Here is a 14582-nt window from a genome sequence, read left to right as displayed (position 1 = left end):
TTAATTAAGTAGTTTTTCTCAATTATAGAATTAACCCGACAATGAAGTCCCATTGGTCGAGTTTAATACTTCATCACTTTACACTCCTTTGAATTTCACACTGTAACGGTATTTCAAAACCTTAAGTTAAACAAAGTCTGAAAAATTTTGATATAAGCCCACCCAAATTGAAAATACCAAGGGAAAAAACTGCTCGGGATAAAACCAAGGTCACATTAAGTCACGTGATTAATGGGATTGAATGGTATTCGACAAGAAAACAAGAAGATCGTTTATCTAGCCAATGATAAAGAAGATCTTGTTTGTGACGTCACAGATTCAGTCTCTCGAATTATGATGATTAGGTTACTATATAAAATAGATATTTACATATTTGCTTGCAGAACATCCTTTTCGAAAACTTTCTAAAACAGCGAAATTAAAATCCGACCCTGATTAGCATTGTATAATGAAATGCGTGCATTTTTAAAATCCATGAATCGTAATATGAATAGATAATTATATTCGTGTTGAATGATTTCAGTACAGGACCTCACCACCTGCTAGTCATTGTAGGAAATGTAAAAATCTATTGAAGAGTTCATGAACTAATGGCCCTTGACGGAAACTAATCATGTGTATCGTCTGTGTAAGGCGCCACCTGGCGGTAGTTTTTCATGGAACGACAGCGTAGTTTCATTTCGTTTGAAGTGAAAGACGTCTTTTAATCTTCGGGAAAAGTCGTTTTGTAAACGGAACTCTGGACCTAAGTGTAGATATGGCAGTTGGAAATATATAGAAAAAGAAAACTTTATGCCTGATTCCATGGAATTAAAACAAGCTTTTCCTGTGACGAAGAAAAAATAACGTGGATAATTTTTAATTTCAAAGAAGCGGATTTTTAAAGGAAAGTGCTTTATGAAATAGGATACATTGAGTGATTTTAGATACATTTTACTGAAGTTGATTCAGTTGTCGATTTTCAGAAAAAAAATGCCAAATTGTTGAAAATATGGCATTTTGAATTTTATATCATTGAGAAACAAAAGTATGATGGAAACACATAATATAAGCAGGTTAATATTTTTTAAAAACCAAAGTAATCAAACTTTCAATAAATATTTAACAAACAAGTAAGCATTGCCGGGGAAGAACTCGGACCGCAGTGCATTATGGGAAATCCAATTAGACCTTTAGTCAGACAGTGTATCATGTTACTGTGCCTTCTCCAGGAAGTGTGGTCACGTGGTAAAATGTTGGATCCGCCCGGAAGGTCATCACTATGGAGACAGGGGTACAATTCACCTGTCAATCATCATGATAGTCAGCTGTTTTGTGGTGGATACCGGGTAAGTTAAGATCCTTGAGTATTTTATGATTCACCTCTGAGTATTTTAAGAAATCAATCTCTTTTGTCATCCATTTTTATTTGCGAAATTGTGGATCTAAAACTACACATGTACGATGCCTGTGATGTTGACTGTCAATTTTATTTTTTAGACCAAACACAGAAAAAACGTCATTTATACCGTACATTTTTACAAGACAAAAAAGGGGGAATAGGTGGCAATGATTTTTTTCTTCTTACGTACACCTGTATTGACACTGAAATAATTAAAGAATTCTGATAGAAAGGTTTTCGAGACTATAAAAACTAGAACATACCTTTTAGTATAAATTATACCTTAACTAGATCTGAATGACTGATGGATGATAAAAGTGCAGATATTTGATGACATAATTTAGTAATGATTAATGTTAATCAGGTGTCTATTATCACTAAAATGGTTAATGAGCAATAAACATTTAGGAAAAAATCTGAATTTAATGCGAATAAAAATTTTCCTCTTAATATTTACAAACAGATGCTTTTAACCCCAGCCCTAATCCACCACGTCTTTTTTACCCATTAGATACTGAAAAGTAAAATATTTTCAGAAATAAAAGATTCCAGTCTTACGGTGTCTTTCTTAGATGAAGCGTATAACAGAGTGTTTAAGGAGACACTGTCATAGGAAACCCTCTAATGGAACGCTGTGTCAATTGACGTTTTTTTATGGGACGCCGTGTCAATTGACGCGTTCGTATTAGAACACTGTGTAAAATGACGCCTTCTTATTGGAACGCTCTGTCAAGTGGAGCTATCTTATGGGACACATTCCTTTTAATGTTTTTCTTCTGTAAGAATATGAAAAGTCAAACAGGAAGTTAATTGTTTAAATCTTCTGTATTTCCAGCCATAAACACAATACTTTGTTATCAACTATTCTATGTAATCAATAAAATATTTGGTTATGCAATTAGTACAAACATTAATGAACAATTTCTTTATTCACTTGAAATAATTTGTAATTTTAATTAACCTGTAATTCTAATTATCCTTGATGTAGTTGAGTGTCATTATTGAAATTTACACCAAGTTTTCTGACCTTAAGAAGGAAATACACAGAGATGTATTTGCATTAGGTGCACTCTCTGTTTGGAATGTGCCACCGTGGGCTCTGTTTCCCTTGTTTAATTATAAATTAAACCTTAAGGACAAAGCAACTTCCAAAAACAGAGGGAATACCCAAACACGTGAAACAAACTTAAGTTACATCTTCAGTTTGTATAATACTAGTATTTCCCGTTTTTCCCCTTAAGTGTTTAAATGATATTTAACATAATAAAAATAACTTTATTATAAAGAATGCTAAAAGGCGCTGCATGTTAGTCGTTATTTTCACTGTATTTTAGCTGTCACTTATTTAGGCTTATTTAGGCTTATTTTAGCCGCTTTTAGATCATGATTCGCTCTCTGCTTCTTCACATAAGAATATTGTACTTTTCAGGGTCATTTTAATAGCAGACCTGTTTACCCATATTGTTGTCTCTCAGTATTTTTTTATTAGATTCGTCAGTGAGATTTGGCTTTTGCCCGTAAGATTTCACTTTCCATCGATTTTGCTAGATAATAACTACATTTCCTATTACCAAAACATGGTTTAATAACAAAGGAAAACACCATGCTTTATTTGGAGGGTTTCTGTCATTTTTTTTAAACCACCGCGATTTAGCAGCCCGAACTTTTCACTTTTTTACCGAATAAAAAGCATCAAACTGAGAAAACTAACTGCTAAAATACAAACAAAAGGATTTCCGATTTCCGTATTTTCATAATAGCAAAACGTGAGACGTATTCTGGACTGAAAATCCGTACAAAATACGGCGAAATCGTAAGAGTAAACAGGTCTGTAATAGAGAAATGCTTAACTGATACTGGATGAGGAAAACTTTCTCTGTCGAGTGTTGTGTATCCTGAGATAGGGGCATCATTTATCAGAACTCTCTCTATCTTTCAGAATGTTGTGGAGAATGCCGGAAAATGTGGTGTGTGTGGTGACCCGTATCAGGGACCTTATGATAACGAGGCTGGCGGAAAATATGCCAGCGGTATCATTACTAGACATTATGACGTCAGTGATAAATACATCAACGTCACGATAGACCTTGCTGTGTTTCGTAAAGGATATTTTGAATTCCGAATTTGCCCGAACAATGACGTAAATACCCGAGTGAAACAAGAGTGTTTAGACCGTCATTTGTTACATATACATTCTGTAGAGTTCTTTCCCTTTTTTGATGGAGTCTATCTAAATCCTGATTCATTAATTCCCGGCAGTACTCGGTATTTTCCGAAGGATCGAGGAGTTGATATGTTTCAGCTTGAGATCCCGGAAAATTTGACTTGTAATCAGTGTGTACTTCAATGGAAACACGTCACAGGTAAGGTCAAAGGTCAGGATCGAAATAAAACTAGTCACGATTTTCTCCACCCGTTTTCACTACTATTTTCGCTTGTGTTCTTAGGTGAATTCTTTAAATTCTCATTAAGCTTGTTTACACTTCCGATAGCGTTTGCATGAGAAAACTTGCCAAAATGTTAGAAAAAAAATTGCTAAGAAATTTTGAATCATACATTGTCAAATATCAAAGTCTTTAAAGTGCGCATTCACTTTAAATGCTAAATATTCTGTAAAGAATAAAGATAGAAAATATACTTAATTGCAACGGCTAAGAATTATGAAATAAGTAACTCACTTATGTTTAATTTTGGTTTAGGTAAAATTTAAAAGAAAATATTTAAATAAGTGAAACTTCAGAAAAAGAAATGATATATTGTCTAAAATAATGACAATTTCTCTCATGAAAAGAAAAAGAAAGATTCAGAATAAATCATTAGATAATTTGTATATTTTAGGATGCAAAAGTGCATCAGAAATAGCGAGAATGTTGGCGCTTTTACACGTGATATAGTGTTATTGATTGTTTTAATTGTTTCAATACTCCGCCAGAATATTGAAGCCTTAAATCATTCCTGGTACCAGGAAAAATATAATGAAGCACTCTTAACCATGCGTTAGTAAATCAAACGCACCTTTCGTAAATAATGTTCTTGGTTTGTAAATCAAGCGCACCTAAAAACACATTCATTTAAATATATATATTCAATAAAAGTTTCAAAAGATAAGGTTAAATTTTACAGAATACTTTAATGATTTATTTATTACTCAGAAATTAGGGATATTTTAATTCAAATACGACAAAACTTTTATTTAAACATGTTTAAGCACAAATTATACGAGACGTTAAACGTTAATAAGCTCCAAATTTGTATCGTTTCATTGGACTTTTGAGATTGAATACTGTTCGCTATCTTCATATTTCATTTATCTCTGATGCGATTTGAAAATCAATGCTTAATTTAAGTATTTACAAGCGTCTTAAAAAAGTTAAATACCAAGATGCTTATTTTGTTTGTTATAAAGAACACTTCAGAATTATTTTTATGAGAATCGTATATTTTCTATAAAAAAAAAAATTGTTGACATGATTTTGAATCAATTAAACTGAGTCATTTATTGATCTGTGGAGATTAATCGATCAATAGTGGATAGATAATTGAATCAGGGTGTTCACTAATCAGATATGATGGATGGTCCAAGTGTACACACTGTCGCAGTTCACGCAGAATTTATGAATGTTAGCAATTTTAGAGGAACAAAGAATGAATACAATGTGATATTTCACAGCAACAGATTCATTTACTTCGAAATGCAGAATTTTATGTAAATTTACATACAAGTATATTTTAATGTTTTCAAACCGCGTATTTTCTCTTCTGTACGACAGAAATAAAGGAAACAGACATATTTCATCTCTCTCTCTCTCTCTCTCTCTCTCTCTCTTATATACATGTACTTAAAAATGCATAGATCTATTATGTTTCAACTCTGACTTTACGGCAACTTCATCCTTCTTAATGTACAATGAATAGTTCTAAATTTCATTTTTGCATTTTTTTTTTTTAAAAAGGAAATTGTCCCCTCCGTTTGTGTAAAGTAGGTCATAAATCCATTTAAAGGACAATGAAAGGGGGGACATGCCCGTCTCTACAACACAGATAAATCAGACACCTCAATGTTCAGTCATTTGTAAGGGCTGTCAGACCTGACACGAGTGTAATTAATTAAAATTTTTAATTCAGCACGTCATATTTTGACGGATCGTCTCTGTGATGTCGTGTGACACTCGGCCGATTATTAAACCCTGGATTTCAGTAAGAACCACCTTAAACAGTGGTGAAAATGTCCTTATGTTAACTTTTACAATAGAGTCCTTAATATAGTCTTTCCATGATTAAGCATTTTCAAACTAGAGTAAATAGAAAATCTCTCTCTCTCTCTGTCTCTCCCTCTCTCTGAAAGCCTATATCATAAAGGAGAAAAGACAGGATTGTTCATTAATACTTAGTAGTCAACAGTGATTAAGACAGAATAGAATAATCAATCAATTAGGGCGAGCATCAAGATTAAGATGCAATCATTAAGGATAAAATGCGGGGTGGGTAGATTAGGGATGGGGGTGGGTAGGTTAGGGATGGGGGTGGGTAGATTAGGGATGGGGGTGGGTAGGGATGGGGGTTGGTAGGTTAGGGATGGGGGTGGGTAGGTTAGGGATGGGGGTGGATAGATTAGGGGTGGGGGTGGGTAGGTTAGGGATGGGGGTGGGGGTATATTTACAGCTGCTCCCTGAAAGCTCTGTTGACGCCGGCGTCTAGACAACAATGGCATGATTTACACGAAATATAACACGTTTGATAAATCCAAGCACCTTGAACCTTAAAAAGAAGCTACCACTGAACCATTAGAACGACAAGGTTATTTGTCAAATAACAAGCAAAAACAAGAGGCCCGTGGGCCATAACGCTCGCCTGAGTAACTTTTGCTCTTCTCTTCATCAGATTATTCCCCCTTCATATTTTTTGTAAAACTTTGATAACATAATATTATGGCCCAAATTCAGGGGGTCAAGATTTGAACAAACTTTAATGTACACTACTCGAGGATGCTTCCGTATGAATATGAAAAATCATGCTTTTCTGTTCTTGAGAAAAAAGACTTCTTAAGATTTTTCCTATGCATTACTATGTAACACTTTGATCCCCTGCTGTGGCTCACCCTACCCCAAGGGGTATGAATCGAAAAAACTTCAATCTAAACTACCTGAGGATGCATAAATATGACTTTGCTGTTCTTGAGAAGAAGATTTTGTCTATATATTCCTATGTTTAACTTTGATCCCCCATTTCCGCCCCACCATACCCCAAGGGGTGATTGAAATTGGCTCAGTAGTACTTGAGAAAAAGTCGAAAATGTTAAAAGTTACAGACAACGGACAACAGACAACACTCGACAGATGGACACTCTTTGATCAGAAAATCTCACTTGAGCCATCGGCTCAGGTGAGCTAAAATGATAATATATAATGAATGTTTACCTGATTTTAGATCTTGACGTGTAATTAGTGGCTTAATGAACAAAATTAATAAGATTATTCTAATTAACCGCAATACTTGATTTAAGAGCGGGTTTTGACATCCTGTAACATGTATAACCGTGTTTTTCAACTCAATTTCCAGAATTCCTGCAATTTCCAGAATTCCTGCAATGTTTGCATCGGGACGGGAGATAGGATAAATGTCGGACTCGGTTCACAAATTAATAAATCTCGCATGAAATTCTAAAACCATTTTTTTTGTACATAATTACATAATTTAAGGAACCGAACTAATTGATATGACAGTCATTTCATTTTCAGAAAATGCAAGTCTTCTGTATTTAATAGACTTTTACTGGTAGTCAAGATATATAGACGTATATATATCTAATACCTGTAGATGTTAAACATTTAATAGTCGAGATTTAGAACTATGCAACTATTTTAGCATAAAGAAATCTGACGATAGCAGGGCAAATTTCTTTCCTTAACTAAGTTATATACCAGAAACTTTTTTCAGAACAGGGACAGCCGAAAGAGAAAATGGCCGATGTGCCGTAACTATTTTCAAATGTTAACGTCATTTCTATTTTTACACTTTATTTGGGAATGTCTTCTTCTTTTATTTTATTTTTTAGGTCAATTTTGGGGGACGGCCAAAAACGGAACCAATTGTCAGGGATGTGGATTTCAGGAAACTTACATCAACTGTGCAGACATTTCTATCGGAATCTCAACAGATCTCCCTTCGGAACCCACTCACTCATTGCATACCGGACCCACTCATTCCTCTCACATCAGTAAAAGAACCACGGATGTTTCGCCTCAAGTATTGGTCGGTTTGAACTCCACTACTAGAGAGGAGTGTAGGAGATGCTACGCGGTCCCCGCCTGGAATCATTACCCGGGTATGGATGACTGGTGTGACGAGAATTGTCGGGAAGGAAACTGTCCGCCATGTCGGTGTTACTGTGGATGTCCCGCCATCACTTTCCAAAACCCGTGAGTTTACTACTTCCGCTTGTCGCCCGTTTGGCGTGAGTTTACAACTTCCGCTTGTCGCCCACGTCGCGTGAGTTTACTACTTCCGCTTCCGTTTGGCTATGTCTTTTCAGAGACTATTTTCTAACTGGATAAGTCCATAATCTTTCACAAAAGGGATAGGGGTAGCTGTATTTCAACAGTTAAATTTACCTCTTTTTCATCTATTGCAATGTCTACATGGAATACACATATAGATCTTTACAAAATCCACTGTTATCAAATTATAAAATGTCTTCTTTTATTTTGCTTTAACTTTCGAAGTAGTTTTTACCTGCATTATATCAGTATTGTTTTTAATCTTTAACCATATATGTATAATTAATCTGATTAATTTGAATAATGTATTTTGAAAATCAGTTTATATAATGTGTAAGCATGTCTTCTCCATGCACAAAATCTGACCGTTAATCATAAAACAAGTGGAAAACTGTCTATGTGATAGCAAAACGGGTTTTCTTTTGTTCGACCAGTACTGGTATTTCTCATTTAAGTTATGAAAACTTTCTTTTCTGAAAACTGTAAAGGAGTTTGAATCCCAATAGTATCAATGTAACCTGCAATAATTTGCACAAAATGACAATGTTCTACCAGTGGTATTTTTCTTCATCAGTTATCAAAAATCAAAATCCAAGTACTATGCACATCTCTAGTATATGTACAATTGATCTGCAAAATTAAAAAAAAACTTCCTACTTTGAAAACTGTAGGAGAAGTTATGCGGACAAATGATGTACCTTATATGCATTATTTTGCATAAAACTGACAACGTACAGCAACTGGTATCAAAATCCAAGTACCAAGCACATCTCCGATTCTAGTATATATTCAATTGATCTGCAACATAAAAACTTTAGGAGGATATATCAACACGAAATACCCAACATAAGCAATAATTTGCATAAAAAATGACCTCAACAACAGGTAATTTTCTCATAGAGTACTATTTTCAAAAAATAAAATCCAAGTAATATACATATTTCTGATATATACGTGTATGTATATTCTATATGCAAAATTAAAAAAAGTTCCTATCTTGAAAACGGAAGGAGGAGTTTTGAATACAAATAACCTCCCCTTTTGGTAGCTGTCCTCGAGTGCCACTTCATTTCACTATTTCAATAACTAGATTTTTCCTAGTGAAAACCCGTTTTAAAACATTTTGCTGATCAGCCATGATTTCCTTACTGCTTGTGAAATAACAATTGATGAAGAGTTCCAATGTCAACGTTCAACTAGAGGCTAATATATTACACACTAAAATTACAGTACCCTTATTTGTATCTTAATATAATCTGAAAAATTTAATCTAGAAATCTGCGTGTTACCTTACATGTGTGTGATTAACTCATTACCGCCTTGGAAGATGGTATGCAGAGTTGAAGTTTTTTGCATTGTTCGACTATGTACTTCTTCTCTTTTGTGATTGGTAGAAATTACATGATGTGAAAATTTCCAGTTATTTCATTGGTTAAAATGCTGTTCAAGGCAAGGGAGATAATTTTCTGGTGATCTAATTTTCGTACGACTTAACAATTTCTCAAGATTTTCAATCTAAAAAAAATTGACAAAACGAACAATTAAAAATGTCAATAAATAAATCTAAATAACACTTTGATTTTTTAATAGCAATTCCTAAAATGTGTTTCTATATTTTCATTGAAAACAGTAAGTTCTTTATTGCTTGTTAGGTTTTTAGCTTCTATTTGTTCTTATTTCTTTGTTTTGCACTGTCTTTCTAATACCTCGGTTTTCTCCGTAAACGCCGACTAGCAGCAGAGTCGAATTTTACGGAGAAAGCCGAGCGTCTGGCTGAACTTTCACATGCGATATGGTAGGGCTAATGTCAGTAAAATCTTGATGAAGAAATGCTCAAGAATAAATACGGTCTGATAGCTGTATGCCAGTTTACTGTTTAAGGTTATTGCTAAAGACGGCCAAGCTTTTTGAAAAAGCTCCACTTGTCGTTATGAGGTAATTTTCTATAAACATAATTCTACCTTACAGGTGTGTGGGTGTGGGGGAGGAGCGTGGATTCCAAATGGACACGTGGTGCTGGCGGGAATGTTGTGAGTACGACTGCCCCGCAGACAAGTGTCAGTGTAGCGTAAACATCAGCCAAAGCTTCAATAGTGTTTACCACGTACAGCGGGAGTTAGTGACACCTCAACCGGAACCGGAAATATCGCGTACAGAGTCCTCTACTGCGAAAACGACTAAAATAAGCGATGATATAGATAGGAGTACAGCATCGGCCCCCAAAATAACAACACTCTCCTTAAACATATCATCAACAACAACCCTGAAACCAACAGTGAAAACAACACAAACAACCACAGACAAACCGCTATCTTTATCAACGACATCATCAACAACAACACAAAAGCTAACCCAGTCAGAATTTAACCCAATTTTTGACGACCCCACAAATATAACTGGATTCGACCCGACCGGAATTCCTCTAGAGGGATTATCATCTTCGTTGTTTGGTCAGTTTTTCCTGTCTAAGGTTACCAAGGATATCGAGGACATCCTGGATGTTCCGAAGGACACAGAATACCTACCGAACAACGTCAGTAGTTTCTTTAACCTAGAAGATCCATTCCAGAGTGCTGAACAAGCCGTGAGTGTGTCTGTCATAACAATTAATGCGCCAGAAACAATATCAGCAGACCCAATAAAATCTACGTCGGCGGATCCAATGGAAAATACTGGGGATATTCAAACTTTTATTAACACATCTTCATTAACAACTTTTGCATCTGTTGATCAAACAGAATCCAAATCTACCACAACATCGGCGACAACGACATCAACTACATTATCAACGACCACATCAAAAGTAAGAACAACAACCAAATTGCCAACCACAAAAACAACAGCTATAACAACCACAACGAAATCAATAGCTATAACAAATCGAACAACAACAAGTAAATTACCAACCACAACAACTTCACCTACAAGATCAAGAAGACCGTCAATCAATAAAGGTAAACAACTACACACAGGGAAGTTAATCATGCCCCCTCCTCCACCTCCAGTCTCAATAAATTTTCCGTACGGTAAAGGACCTACATTCTTTTCCAAGTTCAACAAATTTCTGGGGACAAGGAAGCGACCTCGAATAACAGCCGCAGCGTCTAGTCCTTATACAAGAGTACACAACAGAGGACCTTATACCACAGTCAGTGTAGGAAGTAAAAGACTGCGGAAAACAACCACAACGGAGAGTCCACATATCAAAGTACACAATAGACGACCGCATACGACAGCCAGTGTACAAAATAAGGGACTCCACAAAACGACCACAACTGAGAGTCCGTTTACCAGGATACAGAAAAAACGAACTCATACCACAGAAAATGTACAAAATAAGGGACTTCGTATATCTACCACAACTGTGAGTCCGTATATCAGGGCACAGAACAGACGACCTCATACCACAGAAAATGTACAAAATAAAGGACTTCATATATCCACCACAACTGTAAGTCCGTACGTGAACAGGAAACAAAATGCTGGGCGTGTAGAAGAACAAAAACCTCGATCTGTTATAACAACGCTTAGTCCAGCAAAAAATGCGGAGTCTGGGCAAGGGCAAAACAGATCAACATTAGGATCTGTACATTCAATATCTGAGTCGACGCCGAAATCTGTAAATGACCGAAAACCTACAACTGAATCTTTACCTATAGTTACTTCTTCTAAAAAAGAAGCAAAAACTAAAGATGCTGTATCAACTAAAACTAAACCTGCAAAGGTTCCGAGACCTTCAGAGGAAGTTATTCCAGACGTTGTGCCATACCTGATATTCTTCCCGGATGAGAGGAATGATAAATATGAAGGCTTTTCTAAGAACCCTCCAAACAAACTGGAAATTAAGAAGCCAAAAATAAGTTTCCGGTCTCGGACGACATCAGCCACACATGTCGTTGATCCGCCACGTAAAGCAAAAGAAAAGCTTGATATCACTCAACGAAAGTTCTTTGGAAATTTTTCCTCCAATATGAACCTCAAGTTGAACCGTAAAACGCCTAAAGAGGAATCCTACACAAAGATCAAAATGAAAGAACATGGTCCGACGTCGCACCCCCTTAGTGCGAGTCTGAACAAAATAAAGACCAACGTCGAAGGTAACTCCTCTTCTAATTTTAAAGTAACACAGTTCAATAACACCCAAGTCGGAAAAGACGGAGGGAAAATTTACATGGATGAAAATTTGCCCACTTTTGAGCCATATGTTCCAAACAATGAAACAAATTCCACTGACCTTTACACGGAGGTCAAGAACGTGGTCCACCATAATTTTGTTTTGAATGGTCTAATAGAAAATATGGGGACATTGCTGAAAAACGGCGAATCCAAAATACACTTTCTTCTAAAAGGAAACCGTGAACGCGATAAAAGCAAAAGGAAACCTATAAAAGCAACAGAAAATGTACAGCTGGTCGACGGTAATTTTATACCTACACAAGAACAAGAGAAATTAACGAATCCTCAAGGGGAAGAAACGCGTCCAAAGGGGGAAGTAACGCGTTCTCGAGACTTGATAAAAAGTCAGGATGTTCAAAACAAAATGGCGGGAAACCAGGACTTGACTCATTCTCAAAGAGATGCTCAGGTAAACATAGACCTGGACAACACATTGTCAGAAAACACGAAGAAACAAAGGACAGCTAAAGAGAAGATGAATCCAGTAGAATTTAGTGCAAAAAATGTCAATGTGTTCAAGGGTAATAGTGCTATATCAAGAAAAGCTGAGAATATCGAAACAACAACATCTAAGACGGTGCACCAGACTGTAAGACCATTTCCAGCTCACATGACCCGACTTCGTCCAACAAACCAATCAAAAGACAGAAAGGTCATGTCTGCTCTGATGTCCTTCCCCCCACCCCCGCCACCTTCGCCGATTTATTACAAAAACCTTAATAAAAAGACACCCAGTAATCCAAGCCCAGCAAAGAGAGATCAAACATCTCGAGATGTGATAGGAACAATTCCTCCGGAAATCAACAGAGCAGAAAAGAAAACAACAGTTAAGTTTCCACCTGTACCTTCTATTTATCCATCCAATGAACGATCGCCAATACCGGCCCCAACACCGATAAGAGTAAAAACAACAAACCCAACTAAAGTTACAACAACGACTGCACCACCAACAACAACACAAAAAACGACCACTAGGGCGCCTAAGACAGTGACCCCGAATCTCTACTATCCGACCATACCCAGGGGATTGACCACTACTGTTTACAAAATCAGTCAGATCTTCTTCCCTCCAGATTTCACACAAAGAAGATCACTTACCGATATCATTAATGCTGATCCAAATAAAGTCCCAGGGACGTACACAAAAACTGTGTATCCACCCACACTAAAACAAATAAATGCCACCGATGTGATGTTGTCAACCCCCTATCATGTGAAGGATTCCGTTTCTAAAGTACCACTCCTAACTTCTGGTACCACCGTAAGTACAGTTCGACAGAAAGCTCCGGGCATTAAAGGTCTCCCGCGCAACATAAAGCAGACAGAATCGGAATCAACTTCTTCACCATATTTAAGGAGTAAATTAGAGGTTCCCGATCCATTCACGACAGGTAACAATGATATCACAACCCAATCAGAGTCACCTCACGTATTTAAACACGCTAACGGGTCCGCTTTAACGACAAACGTCCGTAAACAAACGAAAGAAGTGAAAACCTTTCGCAATGTTGGTATAAACATTTTAAAAGAAATATTTAAGTCACCGAAGGTGAAAAAGCAGGACGTTCTCTCAGGAAAAGTGAAACTACCACAGGGAAAGAACGCAGTGATTTTAGACATTGGTCTGATGAATAAAATCATGGATACTTTCAGGCGATGGCTTGCCAGTATGAAGTTGTTAGTGGTAGAGAAATAATCTACAGCAATTATACAATATACGTAAATAACGTTCCTGGAACTTGCAAAATAAAGTCCCAGCATGATATTGATACGTGTACATGTGGAAGTTTCCGAAAAAAATTGTAAACAACAGGGTACTTAATCTGAAAAATCACGTTCACTCCTTGCAGCGCTTCAGAATGATCTGCTGCTGAGGTTTCTGCGTTACTCACTTCCACCGTTTTGTGCTGCAATATTGACTCACAAGGAGAGAAAACAAATGCTGTGTAATGAAAAAAAAAACCCAAATAACAATCTTAATATCTTCTGTGAATGGGACAGATGATTCTAACTGGTGGGATCTTCTTAAAAGACTGAGTCTGTGTCCACGTGTGTAAATGTAAATCACAGGGTCTCATCACTGCCTTTCACTGCATGAGAACATTTTACTCCCTAATATGATATTTTCATTCTCTTAATGTATATGACCAGGGCATAAGTGTTCATCATTATGTTCTCCGTCCCTCTGTCCTTCCAATCTTCTGTACGTCGCTCCGTCATGATTTGGATTTAGTTTCAAAGAAATTGATTAAAACAAAGATACATTAAGGTATTTATTGTATCAGTTAAACTTTTCTGACCTTGACATTGCCTGTGACCTTGGCCTTATTTTCACCAAAGATGAACTGTTCAAGATATTTTTCTCAAACTAAACATATTTGTGAGAGCAGTCCATTTTTTTTTAATTGCTGACTTTGACTTTCAATATAACCTTGATCTTCATTTTTAAGGATATTTTTTCACACTTCTCAAATATATATAGTGGTGCAAAGATTTTTTGGACCTTGACCTTCCCCGTGTCTGAAGCA

At 36.3% G+C, this 14582-nt stretch overlaps 2 protein-coding genes across 2 annotated transcripts; both read left to right on the top strand.

Annotated features, from left to right (window-relative positions):
- The first annotated feature begins 1151 nt into the window (after positions 1-1151).
- On the top strand, positions 1152-3884 carry LOC133199829 (uncharacterized). The gene is made up of 2 exons (XM_061335656.1): positions 1152-1328; positions 3321-3884. The coding sequence occupies exons 1-2, from the start codon at positions 1152-1154 to the stop codon at positions 3882-3884; spliced, it is 741 nt and encodes a 246-aa protein (XP_061191640.1).
- A 6656-nt stretch (positions 3885-10540) lies between these two features.
- Positions 10541-13750, top strand: LOC133199828 (mucin-2-like). Its single transcript, XM_061335655.1, has one exon. The coding sequence runs from the start codon at positions 10541-10543 to the stop codon at positions 13748-13750; it is 3210 nt and encodes a 1069-aa protein (XP_061191639.1).
- Positions 13751-14582: the final 832 nt, after the last annotated feature.

The sequence above is a fragment of the Saccostrea echinata genome, unplaced genomic scaffold (assembly GCF_033153115.1).
Source record: "Saccostrea echinata isolate AGI-Se365-2 ecotype Australia unplaced genomic scaffold, CSIRO_AGI_Sech_v1 ptg000036l, whole genome shotgun sequence".
NCBI lineage: Eukaryota > Metazoa > Mollusca > Bivalvia > Ostreida > Ostreidae > Saccostrea > Saccostrea echinata.
This window is presented reverse-complemented; position numbering and strand designations above follow the sequence as displayed.

What these genes read in the sequence shown, in the direction of transcription:
- LOC133199829 (XM_061335656.1), top strand. Translation starts at nt 1,152, where the DNA reads ATGGGAAATCCAATTAGACCTTTAGTCAGACAGTGTATCATGTTACTG. An exon ending in TGTTTTGTGGTGGATACCGG is followed by an intron (nt 1,329 to 3,320) that starts GTAAGTTAAGAT and finishes TCTATCTTTCAG; the next exon opens with AATGTTGTGGAGAATGCCGG.
- LOC133199828 (XM_061335655.1), top strand. Translation starts at nt 10,541, where the DNA reads ATGGAAAATACTGGGGATATTCAAACTTTTATTAACACATCTTCATTA.